A 17,866-nucleotide genomic window follows, 5' to 3' on the forward strand; every position below is an offset into this window, starting at 1 on the left:
CCATTGTTTTACTAAGTATTTGCATTTGTTGCAAATACTGAAATACCCCTGATTATGAAGTTATTTTGGTGAAGTTACTTTATGTACATAAAGTGCACTACATCTGAGGCAGACATGCAGTAAGTTTCTGTAAAAGATCTCTGGCAGAAAGGTGAGAGATTGTTTTTCTGGTGCACTTACTGGAAGCTTATACTCTGAATTTCATGGTTTGTTGAAGCATGACTGGGTAAAAAGCCACATAGGCTATAGTATTAAAAAGTAACATTGGGGTTTTTTTTCTGTCTTTGCAATATAAAACCTGATCTTCAGTCCTTTTTTTTCAACATAACCTTATGAAAAATGGATAAACAAGTGCATCCTTTCTTTTATTTTTTATTGAATGGCCTTCTCTCTGACACTATGCAAGAGGTTTCTACCAATTTATAACATTTCACAGCTTTTGCATTTTGCCTGTTTGTCAGAGAATCAGGGATCACAGCTTTCCTACACATGCCCTCAAAGTAGTTCATATTTTGAATTGTTATTGTGATATCCTTGATTGCATTTTACCTAAGGGCAATGATTGTTATAATGGCAGTTGCTCTTGGCTGCTTTTCTGAATGCCATGGCTTTGAGAATTCAGTTGCTCATTGTAGTAGGAGTCAGTTTTATATGTCCTGTCTTTTTTTTGTCTAGTTCTGACTGTGGGAAACTTTGGGGTTTGACTCATCCTTGACTGAAAGTTAAATGTATACCCACTTCTATATAGTATTAAATTTGTAATCTGACCAAGCTGGTGGCCCTTTTTTATCTTGCTTGTCGTAGATAATCATAGAAAATAATTTCTTTTGTTGCTAACTTGATTTATTCTGTTGCAAATTTGCATGTTTTCCTTTGATCCAAAAGAAAGCATGAAGTGCTGTGCTGCAAAACTAGCCTACCTGACCCACATGGTTTAATGCTGCAATTAAACTTGGACCCAGACATAACCTAGAAAGCTGTAGCTAGGTGATGACAAGATTGTCTGTCCTGTGTTGTTTCTTCTTGCATTCAGTTTTGTGTGTCTTGTATCAAAGCAATAGAGGACAGACATACCTCTGATATAGAGTATGCACCTGTCTGGTTTTTGATACATTTGGATTTCTGTGCTGCAGAATAAGAATTAGCTGTTTGTTCAAGCTTTTTGTTTTAAGTTAGATAATAGTAAAAGATGCTTTACATCTGAATAGTTTGGGGGTTTAGCCTTCCTTTTATGAAATACTACGCTCTGGAGAAGAAGAGGCTCAGGGGAGACCTTATTGCCGTCTCCAACTACCTGAGGGGTGGTTGTAGCCGGGGGGGAGTTGGTCTCTTCTCCCAGGCAACCAGCACCAGAACACAGTCTCAAACTGCCCCAGGGGAAGTTTAGGCTGGAGGTGAGGAGAAAGTTCTTCACTGAGAGAGTCATTAGCCATTGGAATGTGCTGCCCAGGGAGGTGGTGGAGTCACCATCCCTGGAGGTGTTCAAGAGGGGATTGGATGTGGCACTTGGTGCCATGGTTTAGTCATGAGGTCTGTGGTGACAGGTTGGACTTGATGATCTTTGAGGTCTCTTCCAACCTTGTTGATTCTGTGATTAATAAGCTTTTGGTACTTGTTTTAATGATAAAATTAATGGTAATTCAGTTATTCATTTGGATTAACATCAGACCTGGATTTTCTTTAATATTCATCTTTCATTGTTGTTGGGGGGGGGGGTGTTGTTTTGTTGGGGTTTTTTGTTTGTTTATTGTTTGGGTTGTGGGGGTTTTTTTTGTTTGTTTTGAGTTTGTTGGAGTTTTTTTAGTATTGTTGCTAACGTTTTTTCAGGGTGTTTTGCAAGAATCCTCTCAAATATAAAACTGTACTGAGCTGTGGGCTGAGCTATCTTTTGCAAAATGCCAGTAGTATTAAGTGCCAGTGCAGAAATTTGCTCAGAAGAGTCTCTAGTAGAAGTGTCCCCTTCATCCTTTTGTTTCATGGCATGAGCATCTTTCTGTTAAGCGTCAATCTAATCCCTCCAGTCCAAGATTCATTTAAAGAACATTTCTGGTGGTTCTAACATCTTAAGCAAAGATCTGGCACATGGATTTATGAAATTAACACTTCTTTCCACGTCTGTGGCATGATAATTTTGAACTATAATGAAGAGCAGCAGAATAGTGCCACTGTTAATTGTGCTGTCTGATTTATAGTCGCTTCACACTGCAGAGTAGACAGTGTATCCTAGGGTCCCATTTATTAAAGTGCAAGGACCCCATGGAGCATGAAACACAAACATAGTCATGTAAGAAAAACGTGGCTTAGAGCTGCACAGCTATCAAGTTTACCTAAAAATTATTTATAAAAACGTAATTTAAGTGCTGGCTTCAAAAAGCACATTTTTACACTTTATTGTGCACCTATAAAGTAGGGAAGCAGTATGTCTATTTTACAAATGAGGAAAGTGAGAGAAAGCAGGAAAAGGAGACAATAGCAGGGGGGACAGTGGAATCTGAATCCTATCTCCATTTACTTGTTACAGTTAAATTTACCAGATATTCAGCAGCAGCAAAGCAAGCCAGGTTTCCCTTCCTGCTCCAAAAGCTGCATGTAGATGGATGTCCACAAAAGTAAATAATGGCTAATTTGTAAAATTAGATTCTCAAAAGTATGCATTTGTATGTGATATGGAGTCCAAGGGCACGAGATTTAACACATCCAAATGCCGGGTTCAACACATTGGCCACAACAACCCCATGCAGAGCTACAGGCTGGGGTCAGAGTGGCTGGAGAGCGGCCAGGCAGAAAGGGACCTGGGGATACTGGTTGAGAGCTGGCTGAACATGAGCCAGCAGTGTGCCCAAGTGGCCAAGAAGGCCAATGGCATCCTGGCCTGCATCAGGAATAGCATGGCCAGCAGGAGCAGGGAAGTCATTCTGCCCCTGTACTCAGCACTGGTTAGGTCACACCTTGAGTCCTGTGTCCAGTTCCAGGCCCCTCAGTTTAGGAAAGATGTTGAGTTGCTGGAAGGTGTCCAGAGAAGGGTAACAAAGCTGGGGAGGGCTTTGGAGCACAAGCCCTATGAGGAGAGGCTGAGGGAGCTGGGGTTGCTTAGCCCGCAGGGCTCAGGGCAGACCTTATTGCTCTCTATAACTACCTGAAGGGAGGTTATAGCCAATTGGGGGTTGGTCTGTTCTGCCAGGCAACCAGCACCAGAACAAGAGAACACAGTCTCAAGTTGCACCATGGAAGGTTTAGGCTGGAGGTTAGGAAGAAGTTCTTCATAGAAAGAGTGATTGGCCATTGGAATGGGCTACCCAGGGAGATGGTGGAGTCACCATCACTGGAGGTGTTTAGAAAGAGATTGGATGGGGTGCTTGGTGCCATGGTTTAGTTGATTAGGTGGTGTTGGGTGATAGGTTGGACTTGATGATCTTGAAGGTCTTTTCCAACCTGGTTAATTCCACTCTTCTATTCTATTAGCTATTTAATAATGGCATAAATTAATTATGCATCTTATTCATTCTGTAGCAAAGAAGCTGTTCCTAAGTGCTGTAAAGGTCTGCCTTTTTTTTCCTTGAAGAGAGCGTATTTTGTCTTTGCAGACTGAATTTAGAGATTTCTTATCTCATTTATTTATGTATTGGTGTTTGTAATCAATGACTGTTTTCAAACTCAACTGCGTAGACTAATTAGATTATGTGTGTATCAATTTAGGAGATGTAAAACTTGAATACTGTTTTGGATAGGTTTCCAAAGGTGATTTCTTTCCTGTATTGCCAATAGTCATGCAATTGTTCCTGTTCTAGCAACAACACTGCTGTTGTAAGGAAATTCAGCTCACTCTTGCCAGCCTCTTCCAGCCCCTCCCGCTGCATTCAGGGCATTGGTATGGCTTTTCAGGGAAGCAACCATGACAGTGCTGAAAGCTCTGTTGTGTATTGTATGGATGTGTATATGTTACTGTGATCAAGTATTATTGAGCTTCAGGCTCCTCCACTATTTTTTCATGTTTGCTCATTATCTGACTTGCTGGTTTTGTGTTATCTGTAATTGTTTCACTGTATTACTGTGTTCACTGTAATTACTGTAAGGGTTCATTCTATTCTGCATATCTTCCTCTGCTTGGAAAGTGCTTCCAAGTCCTGTTCAAATACATCTAACACACATACTCTGGGTTTAAAATTAGCCCTTGTCAAACAGCAAGAAAGCTGCCTGAAGGGAAGCCAGGTGGGGGTTGGTCTCTTCTCCCAGGCAGCCAGCACCAGAACGAGAGGACACAGTCTCAAGCTGCACCAGGGGAGGTTTAGGCTGGATGTTAGGAAGAAGTTCTTCACAGAAAGAGTGATTTGTCATTTGAATCTGCTGCCCGGAGAGGTGGTAGAGTCACTGTCACTGGAGGTGTTTAAGAGGGGACTGGATGAGGCACTTGCTGCCATGGTTTAGTTGGTTAGATAGTGTTGGGTAATGGGTTGGACTTGATGATATCAAAGGTCTTTTCCAACCTGGTCTATTCTATTCTATTCTATTCTATTCTATTCTATTCTATTCTATTCTATTCTATTCTATTCTGTAGTCTTTCACTTTCTCTTGCACAGGAAGTTCTGACTGAGTGGAGTCACTTTAGAGAAAGACTTCAGGAAGGGGCAACAAGAAGTTGCCTCAGGGTATGGCCTGCAGGACAACGGTACATGGCAATTTTTACAAATGCACAATGCAGAAAGACACTCTAAAAGTAAATTTTATATAGAAAGTATAACAGTCTGTAATAGTAAATAACAACATTAACATATGTAGAGAAGTATAAGCAATACATAAAATGTTACCACTTTAGAGAGTTAGACGAGAAACTGGTCTGGAACCAGCTTTTCCAAAGCAATATATTTAGAGTACAGTTAACAGTAAGTTCTAGAAAAATAGGGTTACCAGAAGCCAAAAACTAGGTGGCTATATTAACAAGACCTTTTGTTTTAATGTGTAGTAATGTTCAAATTAAAGGATATTGTTTTGTCCTCATTAATTCTGTGTTTGAATTTGCAAACCCAATGATTCTCACAATTCTTCCAATTTCTTCAGTAGCTTTTAGTATTTTTGCCACGTTAATCATCTTCTGTTGGGATTACATTATTTCTAGGCAAGTTTTCTTTTGTTTGAAAGAGAAGTTGCAAATGCCAGAAACCATGTACTGGAAAAGCATAGGAGCAGAAGCTGTTGTTTAATCTGTTAATTGAATATAGAGTATAAAGATATCTTTATTCTTCCTTTTTAGTCACTTGTTTGTGCTGAGAAACACAGCCCAGTGGGATATGTTAGAAGCTAGATGTGTGGCTTTTCACTCTGCCCTGAAGTATTTTATATATCACAGTTAAATTAATTGAAATTTTTTTCTTTGGTTGTTTTTTGGAGTGGAGTGGGGTTTTTTGGTTGATTGGGTTTTGGTTGGTTTTTGGGGGGGTGGTGGGGTTGGGGTTGTTTTTGTGAATGAAGGGACAGATATATCCTGGATCCTACTAAATTATAAGCCAAGGACTGGTGTTCTAACATTATCTGCCTTCCCTTTTCTTCCATGCTGCATTTTATCAAAGCTGTGGGAAACACAGTGCCCCGTTTCAAACACTACAAACATGCCTGCATTGGCTGTTATGTGTACCAAAAGATTCAACATAATGACTTCCATGTAGAATGGCACAGTCAAGCCGATGCTGTGTATTACTGAATTATGCATGATGGTTTTAATGGTGGATCAAAAACAGTAGCAGAAAGCAGTGCTGCAAAGGACATGTTGCATTCTCTGGTTATTAGGCACACGTGTATGTGCATGCAAATCCCAGGATGTTCTGTGTTGAAACTCTGGTGCTGTGCTATACAAATCAAAGCTATATGAATGTAATACCTAATGAGGGAAGATAGAAGAAAAAATGACATAGGGAAGTGCAGACTACATACCAAGTTACTGTACTTCAGAGAGTGTGATCCTGCTTGGATGAATACTGAAAGTATCAACTATTGGAAATATTTACTGTACAATAATTACCAGGATTAGTCTTATTTGATAATCCGCAGTGATGATGCCTGTGGTGTCTGTTAGGTGAAAACTGGGGGAATGTAACTAAAACTATTTAAATGAGAGCTGCTTCATCTTAAGAGGCAGCTGTGGTATAAATTCAGTTCACTGTAATTCCCTACCCTGTTGTATATACTTTGATATATTCCATATCCTGTTGTATGTATCATTTACACAAAGTCTATATTGAAACCAAGTGCTGTATACTTGATCTTCAAAAACTGAGACTGATTTAACAGACCTGCTGCATAACTTACTGAGCATCCAAAAATGCTTCAATAGAAAATTTGGTAAGAATTCTGCCACAGTATTGATTTTCTTCCCAAATGCACCAAACCCTAGATTAGGCAGTGTTTGAGCCTTTTACAATGATATTACTAACATAGATCAAGATTGAATTTTCAGCTAGAATAGAATAGAATAGACCGGGTTGGAAGAAAACTTTGAAATCATCAGTCCAACCTATCATCCAACACTATCTAATCAACTAAACCATGGCACCAAGTGCCCCATCCAGTCTCTTCCTAAACGCCTCCAGTGATGGTGACTCCACCACCTCCCTGGGCAGCACATTCCAATGGCCAATCACTCTTTCTGTGAAGAATTTCTTCCTAACATCCAGCTGGCGGCCAGTCACCAGTGGCATCCCCCAGGGATCAGTGCTGGGCCCCATCCTCTTTAACATCTTCATTGATGATCTGGATGAGGGGATTGAGTCAGTCATCAGCAAGTTTGCAGATGACACCAAGTTGGGATCGGATGTTAGTCAGTTAGAAGGTAGAAAGGCTCTGCAGAGGGACCTCGACCAACTGGACAGATGGGCAGAGTCTAATGGCATGGCATTTAACAAGTCCAAGTGCCAGGTGCTGCACTTTGGCCACGGCAACCCCATGCAGAGCTACAGGCTGGGGTCAGAGTGGCTGGAGAGTTGCCAAACAGAGAGGGACCTGGGGGTGATGATTGACACCCGCCTAAACATGAGCCAGCAGTGTGCCCAGGTGGCCAAGAAGGCCAATGGCATCCTGGCCTGTATTAGGAATAGTGTGGCCAGCAGGAGCAGGGAAGTCATTGTGCCCCTGTACTCTGCATTGGTTAGGCCACACCTTGAGTCCTGTGTCCAGTTCTGGGCCCCTCAGTTTAGGAAGGACATCGAGACACTTGAACGTGTCCAGAGAAGGGCAGCAAGGCTGGTGAGAGGCCTTGAGCACAAGCCCTATGAGGAGAGGCTAAGGGAGCTGGGATTGTTTAGCCTGGAGAAGAGAAGGATCAGGGGTGACCTCATTGCCCTCTACAACTACCTGAAAGGTGGTTGTAGACAGGAAGGGGTTGGTCTCTTCTCCCAGGCAACCAGCACCAGAACGAGGGGACACAGTCTCAAGCTGTGCCAGGGGAGGTTTAGACTCGAGGTGAGGAAAAAGTTCTTCACTGAGCGAGTCATTCGTCATTGGAATGGGCTGCCCAGGGAGGTGGTGGAGTCACTGTCCCTGGAGGTGCTCAAGGGGAGATTGGACGTGGCACTTGGTGCCATGGTCTAGTTGTGGGGTCTGTTGGGACAGGTTGGACTTGATGATCCTTGGGGTCTCTTCCAACCTTGGTTATACTGTGATACTGTGAACATCCAGGTTAAACCTCCTCTGGTGCAGCTTGAGACTGTGTCCTCTTGTTCTGGTGCTGGCTGCCCAGGAGAAGAGACCAACCCCCACCTGGCTACAACCTCCCTTCAGGTAGCTGTAGAGAGCAATAAGGTCTCCCCTGAGCCTCCTCTTCTCCAGCCTAGGAAAAAAAATAAAATCAAGTATTTGAGCTTATTTGGCCATTCCTGGTTGTTGCAAACCAATAGTTTGCCAGTGCAGTGCTGTCAGGCCTGGAGCAGGCACCAACATAGCAATACCAGAATGTTTGATCCATCCAACTGGGACACTTTCTGTTGGCCAGGAAAGGCATCTACCCCATGCCTCCCAGTTGTCATCACTGCAAAAGGAAGCTTCACTTTTCACATATACAGGCTTGCCTCTGCAGAGGAGTCCCCACTGCTGCCTTCCACTTACCTGGGGAGTTCACCCATTTCTCACCAGACCCCTCCTTCTCAGCCTGCAAAAATGCAGCTGTCCCTCACAACACTGTAATTCTTACCCGCTGCTTATGCTGTGGCCTATTGCAATGCAGCAATGTCTTACGTTACATTTTGTAGTCATGTTTACTTTGTGTAACATCAGGTCAGGCCCTAATAAGTGGTCTCAGTGTTTGCCTGCAGGCCAAGAACTGATTTGTTGGCCATTGTAAAGATTATCTGTTGTGCAGTTAAGAAATGGTGTGTGTTGCCGAGGGACTTCTTGGGGAAAAAAGAAAGCTCAGGAAGTTTATCAGTCCTTCTCTAGAAAACAGATTGTAAACTTGTGAGAACTTTACTGCCAAGTGCATAATTTAAAAAAAAATGAATCAGAGAATCACAGAATGTTTGGGGTTGGAAGGGACATCAAAAGATCAAACTAGTTGAAGCCCCCTGCCAGGGCAGGATCACCTAGAAAATGCACCAAAATAATTTCCTCACGTCTTTCTCTCCCACTTGCAGAATTTTTTTTTCCCATCTCTTTCCTTTTTATCATTTTTGGTAGCATTACCATGCTGTAAGTTTTAAAGTGCAGGTGAAGTAACCCAAGATCTGATACTTACTGAAAATAACTTGAAGGAGAAGCATCTCAAAGAGAAGAGAAAAGAAACAGTTTACTACCAGGCTAGACCTGAAAAGGTTTGAAAAGACAAAAGCATTGCCAAAGCCACTTTGCTACTTTCCAGATGTGCAGAGACTGAAAAAAAAAAATGTTAAGGGTGAAAGTATATTTTTAGGGCATGTAGACTTATGTTGAAGATTATCCTCTCATGCTGATCTCTGCTTTATTGCCAGCATAGTACTATGTCACCAGCAGTTCAGTGCAAACTTGATTACTGGTATTTTGATAGCCAAACTTTACTAGGTCTAACCTAATTTCAGGCTCCTCAGCATCATCCAATTTATAATATCCAATTATCAAAGCTATGATGTGTTATTACCACTGGCAATGCTCCTGTCAATTTGTCTTGGCTTCACTATATGGGGTTTATTTTTATTTATTTATCTGTTTTTACTGCAAGTTGCTGAGCACACTCAATTGGTTGCTATTTTAACAAGATCTCTGGAGAACTCTTCAACAATGATGCATGTTAAGAAAAAAGCCAGAGAGCAATTTACTACCAAGCAGATACCAGATGAGTGGGCAAGAATCCAGATTTCAGCAAAAACACCTTAAATGTGGAGAGATTGTTAGATTTGTGCCACACTTTGAAAACATCCTGAGTACAAGATAAGAGAAAAAGTCAGTATCTCATTGGAGTCAATGATGAGGTTTCTGTTCGCATCAGGGAAGCAATCACTTTGTCTCTTGCAGTACTTTTGGGTTAGTTAAGTTCATTTCTAGCTGTATTCCCACGTAAATGATACCTTTGTCAGTGCTGGAGAAATTGCAGTTGCAGTACTGTATTTTCCTAAAACTCTTGAAATATTTATGAAGTATAACATAACTTGTCTTTTTGTCTCAACTTCTCATCTATTTTTTTCAGCACAAGACGTTTGGGTTTGACTGGGACAGAAATACTGAACATAGTAGACTACTTCCCTGTGTGCTTTCCAAAGCCAAGTGCTCCTCAGCGTTTTATATTCCTGGGTATTATCTTGATGTGGTTATAAATGTTAAATATAGGTGGTGTTTTGAGACATATGATCTTCTCTGTTTCCAGGTGGGCCATGCACAGGTACAGCTCATGCCTCATTAACCACACCAACCAAAAGATCTTGCGACTCAGGTATGTGTTTTGTGGGGGCCAGGGAATTAAATTTTGTGTGATATTTAACTGTGTGGTTATAGTTTAGCAGTCAAGGCTATTAATTAGATCTGACAAGTGTCAAATGAAAATAAATATTGTTGCTTTGCTGTCAGAAGTGTGTGTATATAAAAGGAATCGTATGGCAGGTAATTCAGAGTCCTCTTAAACAATTTCACACATATACTATGTTTTTAGTTAGTCTTTGTAAACATAAACTGATTGCTTCTGTATGTGTTAATTCTAACAATTGTGACAGTGAAAATCCTCAGCTTTTAAATGCAAAGTACTGTGTAGAAAACTGCTTTGAGTATATTGTCTTTACTTTCCCTGATCGAAAATGCGTTATAGATAGGTGATCTTGGTGTTGACAATAAGTTCTACCTTCATTGGATCCTTTCAATGACTTTATTTCTTCATGGGGGATATAGATGGATGATCTCTTGCCGAGCTAGTGTTACTAATGACGTGTTAGGTCATTGATAGGCTGAAGCTGCTGCTTCTGCAGCAGATCTGTTACAAAGAATCACATGAGCACTCATTCAAGCAGGCAGACAAGTTACCTGCATTGGCTCAGATCTTTTTCAGGCTGGTTTTGCGTGGATTAAGGAGACCTCCTATGATCCTTTCCACCAGCACCACTGTGGGAAGCCACAAGTACCTGTGGAATGGCAGTGGCAGGTAGTTGTAATCTTTTAGCATCTGTTTCCAAAATAATTTTGGTCAGTACTTGCATTTATGTACCAATGGAGCTATACTGAGTATGCAGAAAGCAAGGACATTACTGTCTGATTAAGGGCTCTTACTCTTTCAGAAGTTCAAGGTAAATTTCCTCTTAAGTAATTTTTTCAAAAAGTGTTTCAAGTTACTGTATTTTTAGCTGAATTGTAGCTGTTCCATGCATGCATGTTGTTAGCTTGCAGCAAATTTGTGATGTTTCAAGTTGGCTTGGTCTGCAGCAAAGGAAGATTATGAAGAAGCTACATTACCTTGCATTTGGTGCTGATCTGTCAATTAATGCTGGATAATCTGTGACAGTGCTGTGAGTACTGTTTGTCAAAGGATGTTTTATGTTTGGCACTGGAAGATACTGGATCCAACTTGTCCAGAACAGGAAAACTGGGGATTTTCTTTTCTAGGTAGCCATGAAGATGTACCTAAGCAAGACAAAAATGTTTGCTACTCAAACTAATCTGCTTTGCTCATGATACTACTTAATTGTATTTTCTTCATATTTTAGCTCTTGTGATACTTAACTGTTTTCATTGCAGGGTAATTTAAAAGCTTTCTATGATGCTATGGATACTGAAAACTGAGAGTGTCATAGAGTCATAAGAATGGTTTGGGTTGGAAGAGTCCTTAAAGATCATCTAGTTTCAACCCCTCTGACATGCTCAGGGACACCTCGTACTAGACGAGGTTGCTCAAGGTTCCAGCCAACCTGGCTTGGAATACTTTCAGGGGTGAAACATCCACAACTTCTCTGGGCAACCTGTTCCAGTATCTCACTACCCTTATGGTGAAGTATTTCTTCCTAATGTCTAATGCAAGTCTAGCTTCCTCCAGTTTGAAGCCATTACTCTCTATCCTGACACTACAAGCCTTTGTAAAAAGTCACTTTTGCACTATCCTGTAGGCCCTATTCAAATACCAGAAGGCTGCTATAAGGTCTCCCCGAAGCCTTCTCCAGGCTGAACAATGCCAACTCTATTCACCTCTCTTTGTAGGAGTAGGGTAGGTCCTGTATACAGAGACTACTATGTGACTATTTTAAAAAATGTCATCAGCAAAAAAGCAACTCAATCTGCCATGTGAAGTGGCAAATGGCAAAAGTGAAACCTTGTTAGAATAAAGATGATAAGGCTAATGGACATACTGAAAAATGCACATTAAATGGTTGGCTGGCGTTGCTCAGTACTTCTCTTGGTTTTGGTTTATGCTAATGTTTAGTCCCTACGTGCTTGTGTGTTAATCATTTGTGTGTTTAGCAAGAAAATAAGGAGATTTGACGCCACAAGCTCCATCCTGAGTCAGCTAAATGTAATGATTTTATATTGCCTCAATTTCACCAAAATCGTTTTGCATTATTTGTTCAGTGATATGCATATTTTGTTTGTAGTGCCTTACACTAACAAACCTGTTACCAGGAGTTGCAGCTTTCTTCTCCAGAGAAAACTTCAGTTTTTAAAATAAATGGCCATGTTTTCAAAGTTCACATTTTGGAGTATGGATAAATGTGGGAATTGACAAGAAAATATTGGCTACAAAATATGACTCAGAAATTATGTGATATCTAGGGGCATAAGCAGCAGACTATGTAGGTGACTATTTCACACTACATTCACTTCACTTTAGTGCCCCTTCCCAGGAAGCAATTTGAGTGATACAAGCTGTATTTGTCAATACTACACATTGCATATAAGCCTCTCTTCTATCAGTATTCCACATTTCTTCTGCTTGGAAGAGCTTTGAAGGAGGAATATTTTGATGGAATTCATCTGTGTAATTTTGTTCCCCCTTCAAACATAGTTTTTTCCCCTGAAGTCTGCCATATATCAGCATTGAGACAGAAAATTAGAAACTTGACCTACTTGTCTTGCATGCAGGTTCCTGTCAAGAGGATATTAAGGAAGATATAAACCTTTCATATTTTATTAGCATTAATGTAACTATTGAAGAAAGATCAAAACAATAAATCTGCCAAGACACAGGAAAAGTTCTTTTACAAAAAATAGTTTCTACCTCATGCATTTATCAACCTGCATGCTGAAGGAGCTGTTCAGGTAAATTGTTGTATTACATCAAATAGTGAGTTTTTCCCTCCTGTTCACCAGAATCATCGCTGTGGTAAAAAGGATTTCTATTCAAAAATGTGCCCATAGTACAAGGATTATAGTGAAAAGAATTAATAAAGCCTCACAATCATTAGCTGGGATGATGCATCAAAGATTTTGGGAGCCAGCAGTCTGAAGACTTTGTAGGAAAAATGGTGAGACTGTGTGGCTTAGCTTATAGCTGCTGACGTGTTTTGATTTGGTTCTTAATGCTTAGGTAATGTCATGATTTACGGCAGATGCTGGGAGTCTTACTCTAGTCAGTAGGGCACACAGATCCCATTTATACTGAGTGCCCATGTTGTGAAAGTGCAGTGCAAAATGGCATATCACTCTTCTTGTTCTGCTCTGAAACTTTAATGATGATTTAATACACAATTCTAAACACCCAGGTTTTGAACCATTTTCATGCAGATTAGAGATACCTGGAAAAAAATGGGTGGCACTGTGTGAGTGTACTCAGTTGGTTTTTAATTGTGCAGTGGAGAATGTGGTAGAAACAGTCAGATAAAATGCCTTAATGACACAATCAATTCATGCATTATATCCATGAAGTCAGTGAGGTTTTAAGTACTTTATTTCTCAGCAGCTATTTATGAGAAACGTGCATCTTTAATATTTTATATAGGTATCTGTGCAGATAGCTCACATTTTATGAGGCAGGCTGTCCTAGCTGGGTGTGGTAGTATTTATATTGTACATGATTACATTATCTGTCTTGGTGCTTTGTGCTTTCTCTAGTGTAAAACTTGGGTCTAGAAGATGCAGTTTTTTCACTGTTCAAGCAAAGCTGTATGGTCCATTTTGAAGTTTTGGGTTTATCAGTGCTCATATAGTAAGGTGTGTGCTTGACTGCTGCAGTGCCAGAAATCTAATTTTCTTTGAGGCTGTACCCAGACAATCGACAGCCTTTTTGGAGTTACAAAAAGAGCAGGTTGTGGGAATAGAACTACACAAATTTTGAGCCAGAGCCAAACCCAACAAATCATTACTTTTCAGTTTGGAGGATAGGATAGGATAGGATAGGATAGGATAGGATAGGATAGGATAGGATAGGATAGGATAGGATAGAATTAACCAGGTTGGAATAGACCTTCGAGATCATCAAGTCCAACCTATCATCCAACTCCATCTAATCAACTAAACCATGGCACCAAGCACCCTGTCCAGCCTCTTCTTAAACACCTCCAGGGATGGTGACTCTACCATCTCCCTGGGCAGCCCATTCCAATGGCCAATCACTCTTTCTGTGAAGAACTTCTTCCTGACATCCAGGTTAAACCTCCCCTGGCACAGCTTGAGACCATGTCCTCTTGTTCTGGTGCTGGTTGCCTGGGAGAAGAGACCAACCCCCACCTGGCTACAACCTCCTTTATGGTGTAGACAGCAATAAGGTGTCCTCTGAGCCTCCTCGTCTCCAGGCTAAGCAAAGGGGTGACCTCATTCATGTTTATAAATATGGAAAGGGTGAGTGCCAAGAGGATGGAGCCAGGTTCTTCTCACTGATGCCCAATGACAGGACAGGGGGCAGTGGGTGGAAGTTGAGCCATAGGAAGTTCCATGTAAACATGACAAAAAATTTGTTCACTGTGAGGGTGATGGAAGACTGGAGCAGGCTGCCCAGGAGGGTATAACTGGCCTGGATGTGTGCCTGTGTGAGCTGGTATAGGTGATCCTGCTCTGGCAGGGGCGTTGCGCTAGATGATTTTTCGAGGTCCCTTCCAACCCCTAACATTCTGTGATTCTGCAATTTTTTTTCTGTCACTGTGTGTTTAAGTAAGGACAAAGGGACCTGGTAAACCACTGAGTAGGTGTTTTTTTATTTTATTTTTATTTCTTAATTACTCTGGATTGTGAAGCATGTGAGCAAAAAAATGATACAAAAGATTACTGAAGGGAGTTTATAACATTGAAACCACTTTGAGATAGGTTTTTCATTGGTGTTCCAAGAGACTTTTAAGGTATTCTTTAGTGTTTGACTTCTGGAGGGCATTGTGTTAGAAATCCAACCTTCTTGGAGCTCTCTCACCAACAGGAAAGTAATGATAGAACAGCCTTCAAGCCACACAATAAATCACCCAGTCCTGGCAGTAATAGTGCCCATTAGGGACACTCTTCTTTTTTCTCTTCCCCTCCCTCCCTGCCCCCGCTGCTCAGTTTCCAGCTGCACTAATAGAACAGTGCATCAAGCAAGGCTGTAAATAAAAGTTATAACCTAATAGGTGGGCGCTGAAGTGGAACGGACAGGAGCTGAGGCATGGAGGCCCTATTACTGCTCATCAGCAATTATAAACAGGATAAAGTGTCTGGGACTTGCACTGATGTGGCAAGAGCTAAACAGAGGCTGGAAGATGACACTGTACCATGATCAGATGATGTATGTTGATGGGTTTTTACTGTCTCATCTTATTGCCTATTTCTGTGGTGTGTTTGTATTATGTGTTCCGTGCTTCTATATCTATCTGGATGGACAGATTGGTTTCCTCTCCTGCTCAAAGGAACTCGAAGAGATACACTCAAGCTTGCTTTTTTTTGCAGGTATACTTTGCATTCATTGCCAGTACTAGCCGTGTAAGAGCCTTCTCAAAGCATTGTGATTTTTGTAGGTTAAAAACCTCCTAATGGTAAGGACCAAAACAGTCACATCTGTAAACAAGCTTAAGGACTTCCTACAGTTGTAGGATTTATTTTCACTAGTTGTAGGATTTATTTTCAGTATCATCTTGTTCAGTTTTACAAAATCACTCTCACTCATTAAAAGTGGTGGATATAGTCACCTGAATGGTCTCTTACATTAAATGCATCCCATGCATTTTAGACTAAATGTGTTAAAACCAATGTGGTTGGAGAATCTAAAGAGATGGGTTTGGGGGGGGTCACTACATCAAAACATTTTGATGAAAGTCAGCTAGAGCTTGCCTCTGATTTATTAAAACTTCAGCTGTTCCTGGGAAGGTTTTTAAGAGCTTGTTAGCACGCGATAATTGGTAATATTCCCCCAAAAGCTTTTCTTGATCTTTTATCTATCACAGTCTAGCACATTTCTGTCCTAGACATCTAAATCATCTCTTTTCTAAACCGTAGTGAAAGAAAATGCCTTGAAATTTTGCCTGTACTTTCTTTAATCTAAAGAGCAGTTTTGCAAGCATCTTCATAGTTCATACATTGATCACTCATGCTGTTTACTTCAGAAGAGAATTTTCTTCTGAGTAGTGGAAAAAAATGCAACATTCAGAAATTAAAAAGTGTGCAGCAGGAGGATGTGACAACAGTGACTCCTATCTTGTCTATTCAGTACAGCCAAGATAAAATAAATAGATTGTTTTTCTATCATCTTATGATACTAGGACAGAAATACTCACATCTGCCTGTGTTAAAGTACACTAAACTGAGATGAATGGAAACTCATCCTTTTCATAGTCAGTATTTCTTTGACATTAACTTTCATGCTTACTAGTTCCCAGGGGGTTCCTTTTCTTTGTGTTGTTCATAAAGTAAGGAAGCCAGATAGTTAAAGTGGCTGAAGGGACAAAAAAAATGTAATGTGGCTATGGAAGCCCTATTTCACATGCTGTATAGATGAATTAGAAGTGTTACACAGACAGTGTTTTGAAGATGTTTATAAAATTCTCATTTAGGAAAAACTCCATTTGTAATCAATCTGTTGAAGTAATTAATGAAAGGATTCTAGCTTTAAGAATTAAAACTAGTTTTATGTAATATGATAAATATTTTTCTGTGTCCTTGAAGATGGTTTTCAGTCTGGCTTGTGAAATTCTTGCCTGATAGAAAATTACATGCTTTAAAGGTTGTTATCTTTTAAATTTCACTAGAATTGTATTAAAGTCTAGGGAATTATGAGAAAGGATTTGGTCTTGAATTTGCTGAAATAGAAAAGTAAGTATTTAACTCTTTATGTATATTTTAACTAAAATGAAACAACTTCTACACTGATTTTTTTTTTTTAAGTAGTTTCATGCCATGTTTAATTTTCAGAACTATCAGGATCTCTGTGAACATCATTTAACTGATCTTTGACAGTAGGTATATAGTTTATAGTAGAGAATGTACATCTATTAAGGTTACTTCCCATTATGCTCCCAAAAGCTCTGAATATCCTGTTTCATTACCACCATCCATGCACAGACTGCTGGAAAGCCATTAGCCATTCTCAAGCAACAAAATCACAGCTCAGAACTTCAAATAAACTGTGTCTCCATTAAATTCAAAGGCAAAGAAATCAAGGTTCATAGAATCACCTGGATTGGAAGGGACCTCTGAAGGTCATCTAGTCCAACCACCCTGCAGTGAACAGGGCCATCCTCAACTAGATCACATCACCCAGAGCCCCGTGGAGCCTCACCTTGAATATCTCCAGGGATGGGGCCTCAACCATCTCTCTGGGCAACCTGTTCCAATGCTCAGCCACCCGTGTAAAGCGTTTTTTCCTACCATCCAATCTAAATCCACTCTTCTCTACTTCCAAACCATTTCCCAGGGTTGCATGTCTTGCATTTCCCACCTGCAACTTTTTCCTAAAACTGAATTAAAGTATGTCTTGGAACAAGATCAGGGGAGCTTGGGATTTGCTTTAATTTCAATTGAGCTTGTCCAATGGCAAGACAATATGGAGAATGTCCTGAAGAATAGCTGAATTTAACAACTCTAAAATCTGTGAGGATCTCTGCTCCTGTCAGTGTGAAGAATGGAACTGATTTTACTTCAGATTGTTTGTCAGCACCTTGATCAGATGTGTACAGATCAGGCAACTTTCTTACTGGTAAGATTTAACAAATGTGACATAGCTTTTTATAGTTCCAAATTTGTTATTTTATCTCACTAAAGATTTTTTAAAACAAGTTTAGCATTAAATAACTGGCCTGAGATAACACTTAAAAATCATACAGCCATATATATTTCTTAAGTTAAGACATGTGTATCTTGCAGCACACTAATTCATGATCCAGTTACTCCTGTGCATTTTGATTTCAGGGCAGTGCCCCAAAATTTTCATCTGACTGTTGCTGAAGGCTTCTATTCTGACTAAAGATTTCAGTGAGCATCAGACAGCCTTTAAGTACAAGTTTTCACTGTGTTCCATTTAGATGTTAATTTTTATAAGGACCTTAAA

The 17,866-nt window shown here is 40.3% G+C and overlaps 1 protein-coding gene across 2 annotated transcripts in view; it reads left to right on the forward strand.

The window, feature by feature from the left end:
- Positions 1–17,866, forward strand: part of ZFAND3 (zinc finger AN1-type containing 3) — a 162,878-nt gene that overhangs the window by 107,815 nt on the left and 37,197 nt on the right. For both annotated transcript variants that reach the window (XM_054162414.1, XM_054162415.1), the window contains one exon: positions 9,818–9,883. In XM_054162414.1, the coding sequence (XP_054018389.1) occupies positions 9,818–9,883 (66 nt within the window). The remainder of the gene's footprint in view (positions 1–9,817; positions 9,884–17,866) is intronic.

This window comes from Dryobates pubescens, chromosome 6 (assembly GCF_014839835.1).
Source record: "Dryobates pubescens isolate bDryPub1 chromosome 6, bDryPub1.pri, whole genome shotgun sequence".
Classification (NCBI taxonomy): domain Eukaryota; kingdom Metazoa; phylum Chordata; class Aves; order Piciformes; family Picidae; genus Dryobates; species Dryobates pubescens.